Raw genomic sequence first — 9,501 nt, 5'->3', positions numbered from 1 at the left:
CAAAATCTTGAGGTACTGACAACATTGAGGACTACTTAATAACTATATCCTTACACAAAGGTCTCAGGTTCGAGCCCTGGGTATGGAGTCACCTTTGTTAGGAAGCGTTTTACCCCCAACGTGGGACTTCCCGGCACGAATCCGGATTTAGTCGGCCCCAATGCAGGTACCAGACATCGGATGGGAAACCCAAAAAAAAAAACTTAATAACTATATACCTGAGATGAAACAGATGGGATCCAATTCTTCATTCAAGTAGATTGTAGCACAATACAAGAAGTCTCCTTCAGTACAAAAAACAATACAAATAATATAGACTTGCCGCTTACGTATATGTCTCAGTTTCTTAATTGCTATTTCAACAGAGGAAGCCACAATTGTTACAACTTACAAAACTTTGAGAATCCCCCTACAACAAAATATATGAAGTGCTGCAACATTACAAAGTTTGCAGCAAAGATGATACTTGAATATCACATGGCAAACTGAGAATCTCTATCATTCTGAGAGGAATTACTTCTACCAATGTGAGGATAGCTCAGTCACAAAATTTTTGGGGGAAAATGAAAGTAAATTAAGAACAAAATTATACACCCGGGGGCTCAAGTGAACTTAATTGAGAAACCATAATCAGTGCTTGATACTTTCACTGGGCCAAAATCATCAAAGTCTGAGTCAGAGTTAAAATCCCTATAATCACCTAATTCATCAGGTGAATCTTCATCTGCGCCACTATGTTTGGAGGGAATCCTAAGTTCAGACGATGGGACAGGTAATGGATCTTCGTTCAGATACTTGTCATGTAGTAATTCCATTGCCGTAGCTCTACCAGCCGGGTCAAAACATAGCAACTTTTTCACGAGCAGAATTTCGTCAGTTGACCTGTTGGATAGACATGCTTCTAAGCCAACTGGATTATCCACTTTACCAAATGAAATTATTTTGTAATCAGGAAGATTTGCGCAACCAGGCCAAACTTCTTCAGATAAGTTTCCAAGAACGCTAAATATTCTGCCGAGTTGATCAATGTCTGAGTTTCCAGGAAAAAGTGGTTCCAGACGCAAAACCTCCGCAAAAATACAACCTAGTGACCACAAATCAATCTCTGGTCCATAATTTGTGGATCCGTAAAGTAGCTCAGGTGCCTTATACCAACGAGTTCCGACGCAGGAGGTAAGGGGAGGAAAACAATCATGTTCACCATCTTCAACATCGTAGGAATATGTGCCTGGTAAGAGATCTTCCTCAACATTACTCATGGTGCCTGTAGCTAGACAGGAAGTGTCTCCATCTTGAATATTACTATCTTTATCAATGTCATCCAAGAACCTGGATCTCAGCTCATCCGACTCTCCAAGGCGTTCAGGTTGAACAACAGACCCTGGCTCTTCAATAAATAGACCTCCTTCAGAAGACACATCTGATATGTGCTTGAAATGTGATGGACCGGCCACAGTTGCCTGACCGGGATTGCTCTGTACGTATGGCTGTTGATTGTCATTAGCAGCTACAAACCCGGGGGCCAGTAGTATCCTAGCCTGTGTGGAACAAGAAGAGGCAAAGTCATGTATTGAGAAGGAAAAGAACATTAATCAGAAGTAGACTTGAATAGAGTTCAGGTATCCAAGGATGTTCCATCACACGAACAAAAGCACTATGGATATCCTGAAGAAATGCTTGCGAGAACAAAGGTTATGTATATAGAACAGAGGGGATCTAACGCGACTACTGTAGGTTCAATTAACTATCTCTTTTGCCTCGAACTATACACATGCAAACAGCAACAACTACTACGAGCAGTCCAAACAAGCCGATTTCTGCTATATGAATTCTCAATGACCATGTTTCTCCATTTAAACTCATCTCAGGCCAAAGTTATACCAATAAGTTCTCTATATTTCAACTAACATATAAATCACTGACAAGGCTAAAAGACTCCTAGAAAGCATAAGAAATAAAAAAATGTACTAATATGACTAAAACATATACCCAACTAATATGTATCACTTATACAAATTATTTTCTTTCATTATATCCTATCTTTCGCTAAGTCTGCATGAATTCCGTAATATTTAAAAAAAAAATCAAAATGTATAAACAAATATATAATAAAATCACACTCATTAGTCGGAAACATCCTCTCTACCTCCGCAAGGTAGGGATAATGTCTACTTACATCTACCCTCCCTTCCCCAGGCCCCACTTGTGGGATTACACTGGGTTTATTGTTGTTGTTGTTGTACACTCAATCTAAACTCACTCACTCTATATCCTAGGACTTGCCTTCGTATAGAGCTACTAACTCGAACAGGGAGCTTAGTGAATGGATACCTCAGAGGATAATATCTTCTAGAGTTCTAGTATAAGATCCTTGCAAAAAGCAATGTTGCGCGGACTCTCCGAAATGCTACCTCACTGTGTCGGATCCTCAAAAAATGCACTACTTTTGGAGGATCCGACACGCACCTTGTGATATTTTCGGAGAGTCCGAGCAAGTATAAAGTGGCCTTTAAATGAGTTTTAATCGCCCAGCCGACTGCACCTGTTGCTAAGCTGTAATTCTCTTATGAATTGCAATCAAAATTCTACTAGTAATAACTAAAAACGATGAAAATTTGACGAGGAACACATATTAAAGTTCACAACTTGACGAGTTCTGTATATGTGGTGAAAGACTATTTTGTAAGCTCAAATGAATCAGAAATATCGAATCGAAATCGAAAATTTTGATATCTCGAAAAAGCAGAAAAACTGAGAACCTGGCCAAAATCAGCTAATTTGAGGACTCCGTTATCAGAAATCAACAAATTTTCAGGCTTCAAATCTCTATGTACAATGGAATTCCTATGACAAGCATCAACACCACATAAGATCTGGACCATCCACTTCTTAATCTCCCCAAGCCCCAATCCATTTTCCCAATTCTTCGCTTCTTTTATGAGAGAGCTCAAATCCGTAGGCAAATATTCCAATACGAGTACAGCATCTTCATCCTCTCTCCAGAAATACTCGTATAAAACGACGACGTTGGGACAGTGCTGAAGAATTTGTAAGGCTTCGATTTCTCGACAAGCTGATTGGTAATCGTGGATTTCTTTAAGGGCGACGGTAACGGAGTCGGATCTCCGGCGAGCTTTGTAGACGTCGGAATATGCGCCGGCGCCGATTCGATTGAAGATTTCGTATTTAGTTGTGATTTCTTTTCGGGTATGGATGCTCCAGCTCTTTTCGTGTGGAGGGTCCATTGTTATGGTTTTTTCTTTCTTTTGGTTTGTTTTGTTTTGAAGAAGAAGAAGAAGAAAATTGTCTATGTCACGTGAGTTGGAGTCATTGCACGTGCATCGAAGTTAGTCTAAACATAAATTTTGAAAAATCCAACTTGACTTTTCTTTTTCCACTATAAAATTATTCAACTTTGTTTGCTCAAAGCAAATTATTATTATTATTATTATTATTATTATTATTATTATTATTATTATTATTATTGTCATTATTGTCATTATTAAACTTGAGAGAATTACAGCCAACGACAAATTTTGGTGAAAATAACACAGGCTAACCAGTTCTCCGACTGGTAATTGAAAAATAGTCAGCGCTTGTAAAGTCATTGAAAAATAGCCACCGTTTTGCTAAAATACGGAAAGTTTTAGAATAATATGCTGGATTATGGAGCTCTTGCGTATAACCTTCCAGCACATGGAAAGTTCCAGCATAATATATGGGATCATGAAACTCCAGCATAATATATGGGATCATGAAACTCCTACTTATAAACTTCTAGCGTATCATGTTGGAACTCCAGCACATTATGCTAGAATCTCATATGTAGAAAATTCGAATTCCAGCATATTCTGCTATAATTTTTCCAAATTTTTAATGATATTTTTGTTCATATTTTATCTTTACATGAAAAAGTGAATAAATTTCGATTACTTTTAAAAATGTGATTATTTTTCAATTACCAATTGTAAATCTGACTATTTGTGACTTTTTTCCGAAAATTCGAGCAGACTTTTGAAAATATATAAGAGAGAGAAGACATGGTAAAAGTCAATAATAACACAAAAAATTCTCTAGACATAAAGATTCAAAAATAAAATGTGAGAAAAATTGTTTTACCTTTTTAAAATAGAACTGTTAGTAAATAAAATTATGATTATAATTAAATATTTTAAACTTGGAACGAGCTAATATTAAGATTTGAGTAACAAAATATAAATTATTTCCTTTAATAACAAAATAGTATTAAGTTTTTGAATTAACTTCTTAGATGAAGAATCCAATTCAATTTTCTTTTAAATTCATCATATAAATAGGATTTATTTTCAAGTCGATAAAACTCTTAATACTACTAAAACTCATGTTAGTGATAGTGGTATCTTGAAGCAATGAGGATGAAATAGTAGAAGAGAAAATATATTCGAAATAAGTTATAATCAATTATTATTTTTTTCACATTCATCCAGCTTATTTGTTGTAAAAGTATTAACTCAACATTAGTCATTTTTAAACTTCACATCATTTTTTTTTTATTTTTTTTTTATTTTTTTTTTTTGTGTGAGCTATAGAACCAACCTCTTCATTCACAAAATTCAAAAAGATCAACAGATTCAATTTTCCAATTTGTATTATCTGATAACCTTTTGAAGAACCGTAATAAAAGTATAGCCGATTATATTTGTGTCTTCTCGAATAAATATGAGAATGACTTTTCAAGTTTCTTTAAAAGAAAAGTACTCTTAAATATTTAAGGGTTTTGTGTTCTTGTTGAAACTAAAAAGACAACATTGACAACTTGTGAAATCGAACTAATAAAATTAAAATTGAAACAAAGTTTAAGGTGAATGTATTAATGGCGATTGATGACTTTTATGGGATAAAATTTATTTCTTTATTGAGTTAGCTATTTAGGATCAACCTTCGTCAGTTTTAATTTTGAAGCTTACACTTATATTTAATAACTTGAATATATTTTTTTTAAATAATTTTTATGAGATTCTTAAAAAAAAAATTATTCATTGAGACGAGGTACACGCGCAACGCGCGTACATTAAGACTAGTTGCTCAAAAGTGTTTTTCATATTGATTAGCAAAACACAAACTACTTCTCTCCGAAAATACTTTTTCGAAAAGCACTTTTAGAAAAAAAACACTTCTCAAATTGTTCAATTGATTTTGCCGTCCATCTTAAAACCCCATAAATACTGAAATTCTTTCATTTGGTCAATGATGTTTATTTCCTCGCTTTATGTGACAAAATTATTTTAAGAAAATTCTTAATGTAAAATTAAGTCAATTCTTCATTAATTTACGGCCAATCGTACCATGTTAATGCTCCATGTCTCATAAACATAATTTACTGTTTATTTATTGAGTGTTTCAATATCTTGTTGTTTAAAATAAAATTTTTGTCACCTTATTCTTTCTACCTTTCTCGATAAAGCGTAATTACGAAAACCTCCAGACAGAAATCACTGTATAACAGTACCTCCCATGTCTCTTGGATTTTGTAGAAACATGTTTCTGATATACTATTTGAAATGTATTATTTTCTTCTACATGAATTGGTAAACTAACACTTTAAGTATTGATTTTTATCAAATAAAAATTAATATTTAATGATTATCTACTTCATTCATGTTTACTTTGTCCATTATATTAAAAATATATTTTTCACTTTTACTTGTTTATTTTAGCAAATCGAGAGAAAAACAAATTTTCTTTCTTGTTTTAGCCTTATTATTAACTACTAATTCCCTAATTCATTTTTCAATACTTTTGTGAAATTTTATCATTATCTATATCTATATCTATCTATTTATATATTATATTATTATTATATTATATTATATTATATTATTATAAAAGCATGAATACAATGTTGGTAGACCAAAATAACCCTAAATTATTAGTTGACTTTTTATATTATTTATGTACAAAAAGGTAAAAGTAACTCATTAATTGTAGAGTTCAAGTCAAATTGGTACATAGATACAAGTAAAATAAATTTTTGCGTTCAATTTTTATGTTTATTATTAATCAATTGCAACAGTAAAAAAAATTGGACTTATTATATAAGGAAAAAAAATAAGTTTTCGATAATTTTTCAAGTAGGAGAATAAAATAACTGTTGTGATTGTTTCTGGTATTCCGAAAATAGTGTAGTAGTAGTTTTTAAAAACTTTTTTTTCTTTTATTATTGAGTAACTTAGTTCCAACTTCCGAGAGTATTGTACAATATTTTAGATGGTTAGCTTTATTTGCATGGTACGCAGTCTTTGGAATATTAATGTATTAGCATTTCATTTCTTATTTTTCATTTATTATATATTTACGATAAATGTCCAAAACATCTATGTTAGACATTTTTCAATCACGAATATTCTTATTTTTTATTTTACTTTTTATATTTTTGTCTGTGCTTACTATATTTTACTATATTACTCTTAATTAGATAATGGGTGATTCATACTATATATTTGCATAAAATTTTGAGGAAAATATATGTTCGTACAACTTGCCAAAGTACACAACTAACTAACCTGGTGATCTCTTTTAACTTTCTTAAAATTAAATAAATTCATCAATTAATAAATTTCCATCTACTCACTCTTCTTTTTCTTTTTCTTGCAGTTTCGGGTTAATATTTTGTTGTATGCTTCAATTATAAGTGATTTCCTCTTAATTTACGTGGCAAAGACAAAGATATGCTCAATGTTAATTTTCAAAGTTTTGAACAGGAAAAGAATCCGAATTATTTAGCTCGACAACAAATAGAAAACATCAAATGAAAAATAAAAAAGGTAGCACTTTATGTCATACATTAAGTAAACTGATTTTTATGCCCTTTAAAAGCTAAATTATATATTTCTTCTAGAAAATAATTTTTCGTTGATGAATCATAATATATAAAACTTTAGCCACTACGAAGTTCAACAAAAACTCACAACTCACTAATTATATAATAAAATAGTTTACAAATAAAAAAATTGTTCAAATATGATGCAAATAATGAACAACCACATTGATTATTTTGAGGAAAAAAATAATAACACGAGGTACATTAGTGATAACCGATAATTGGATATACTAAACTATTTCATGCACGGGCATGTACACTTGTGGATGAGACTCACGATTGAAGTTTAATTAATCTGAATTAGAGTTGAATTTAGAGATTGGATTATTACCTAATAACTTTTTATCTTGTATTCTCCGTTATTAATATATCTTAATCTAAAGAAATATGACTTATATGTACCTGAACTATTAAGGCTTAACTAAATTAAAGTAAATCATCCAATCACAAAAATAATATTAGGTATTGTTGCATTCTTTAGCGATTTACAAGTATAATTGCACAATTGTGTCATTTTAGAATGTTTATTATATTTGAAAAGTGTTTGGTAATAGTTGATATAAGATATTCGTGCATCGCACGAACGTAGAGACTAGTTATTATAAAAGCATGAATACAATGTCAGTTTACAAAAATAACCTTTTTATTATAACCATAATATCTCATAATAAAAGGACACAACCGAAATTCTAGATATTAGCCTTATAATCCTATTAGTTTTATGACATAATACTACATGTTAGGGATCCCATTAGTATAATTACTTTCCGGCTATCTAACATTTAAAATTGAACAAGTAAATATTTTTAGTCATGTAATCCTATTACTTTTAGGATTTATTTCTTAAAAATTCATATTACTAATTTAATTTGAAAACGTATTATAATGTCCTATTGCTAATTTAATTTGAGAATGTATTATATTGTCCAAATCCATTTAGAAAAACGAGATCCTATATTGTTATATAAGCATAAATACAATATTAATATACCAAAGTAGCCCTAAAATATTAAACAAAAGAACTCATAGAGAAAGGACATAATTATAATAACTTATTTTTTGGACTATAATTTTTAATATTTAAAAATTTAAAATTAATACAATTTTATCTATTAAATTCTTATTAAAGATATGTAGAAAGGTAATAAAATCAATTTCATAAGAATCCTCTGTATTGGCAATACATGTCACTCCATAATGTCCAAGACAATGAAAAAATAAAAGTAATATTAAATGTACTGCATAAAGAGTTGAAATTGAGGGGGAAAAAAAATACCCCAACAATAATATATTTTTATATTATATTTGAACTATTTTCCTACTTAAATAATATTTTTTTTTATCAATTTTTTGTGTAATGTTAAAAAAATACACAATTATTAACAACAACTAAGAAAATATTTAAGAATATAAATGTGTGAGAAAGAGAGAAAAAATGATTGGTAAGAGTCAATATCACTAATGATTCTACAACATAAAGATCTAAAAGTGTAAACTCTTTGAAAATAAAACTTATGGTGGATAAAATAATAATTAACATTAAATATTTAAAACATGAGATGAACTAATATTAAGATCTAAATCAACAAAGAATAAATTATTTTTTATGTTAAAATGAAATAATTAAATCTTTTAATTAATTATTTAGCAAGAGAATCCAATTTAATTATTTTTTAAATTCATCATATGAGTAAAATTCTTATTCAAGTTTAAATAAAATCTTAGGGTATATAAATTTATTCCATAAAAAGAGCGTTAGAACACAAAGTAAAAGGGTTAGTATATTATTAAGAATCAAAATGCTATACAAGTGTCTGAGGAATCACAATCAAAGCTAAATCCTAAACGAGAACAAGCTTTCAAGATTATATTATAAAGAGTCGACTATGCTATAACGGGATTATTCTTTGTAGATGCCTTCGGTGGAATCAAAATAATATTTCTATGTCATGCATTACTTGCAAATATCATATCAAGAGGTATGACACCGTTAGCAATAATAGCAAGTGGTCTACCAACAACGATTTTATCGTGAGGCCACTCACTTCAAATTTGATATACCTCTTCAAACAACTTAAATAACCATCACAAATATATCAAAGCAGAGCAATGGTGCTAAATTTATAAGGAAAGCAAAATTGGTAATATGGGATGAAGCACTTATAGCTAGGTGTCAAACGATCGAAATAATTGCCCGGTGTTCTACAGATATATTGGATATCAATGAACCGTTTGGTGAAAATTTAATAGTTTGGGAGGTAATTTATGTCAAGTACTACCAGTAATTCCAAAATTGACAAAAGCAGAGACAAGAAAAGGATTTAGCCAAAATTATGCTTCTGGCCTCAAATGAAAAGGATTCAACTGACAAGAAATATAAATTAAGAACAAATCCAGTATTCAGTATCTTCTTGCTTCGTGTCGGAAACGAAGAAGAGCATCTAATAAAAGATGATTTGGTTCTTCCTGAACACTTGGTTATCAATCCCAATGGTAATAGTAGTGCATTTAATAAGATAAATATTTCTATCATTATATTAAAACGCATTTTGTGCAAATCGCATGATACAATTAAAAAGATATCTTAGCTAGCACAAATGAATATGTTGATCAACTAAATAAAAAGTTGATTGCAAAATTTT

The 9,501-nt window shown here is 30.5% G+C and overlaps 1 protein-coding gene across 1 annotated transcript; it reads right to left on the bottom strand.

Annotated features, from left to right (window-relative positions):
• On the bottom strand, positions 220–3,281 carry LOC109226538 (cyclin-dependent kinase F-1). The gene is made up of 2 exons (XM_019391319.1): positions 2,760–3,281; positions 220–1,538 (listed from the first exon to the last, which is right to left on the bottom strand). Exons 1-2 carry the CDS (start codon positions 3,243–3,245, stop codon positions 603–605), a joined length of 1,422 nt encoding a protein of 473 aa, XP_019246864.1. The 5' UTR covers positions 3,246–3,281; the 3' UTR covers positions 220–602.

This window comes from Nicotiana attenuata, chromosome 6, assembly GCF_001879085.1.
Source record: "Nicotiana attenuata strain UT chromosome 6, NIATTr2, whole genome shotgun sequence".
Lineage (NCBI taxonomy): Eukaryota > Viridiplantae > Streptophyta > Magnoliopsida > Solanales > Solanaceae > Nicotiana > Nicotiana attenuata.
This window is presented reverse-complemented; position numbering and strand designations above follow the sequence as displayed.

What these genes read in the sequence shown, in the direction of transcription:
- LOC109226538 (XM_019391319.1), bottom strand. Translation starts at nt 3,245, where the DNA reads ATGGACCCTCCACACGAAAAGAGCTGGAGCATCCATACCCGAAAAGAA. An exon ending in AATTAGCTGATTTTGGCCAG is followed by an intron (nt 1,539 to 2,759) that starts GTTCTCAGTTTT and finishes TGTTCCACACAG; the next exon opens with GCTAGGATACTACTGGCCCC.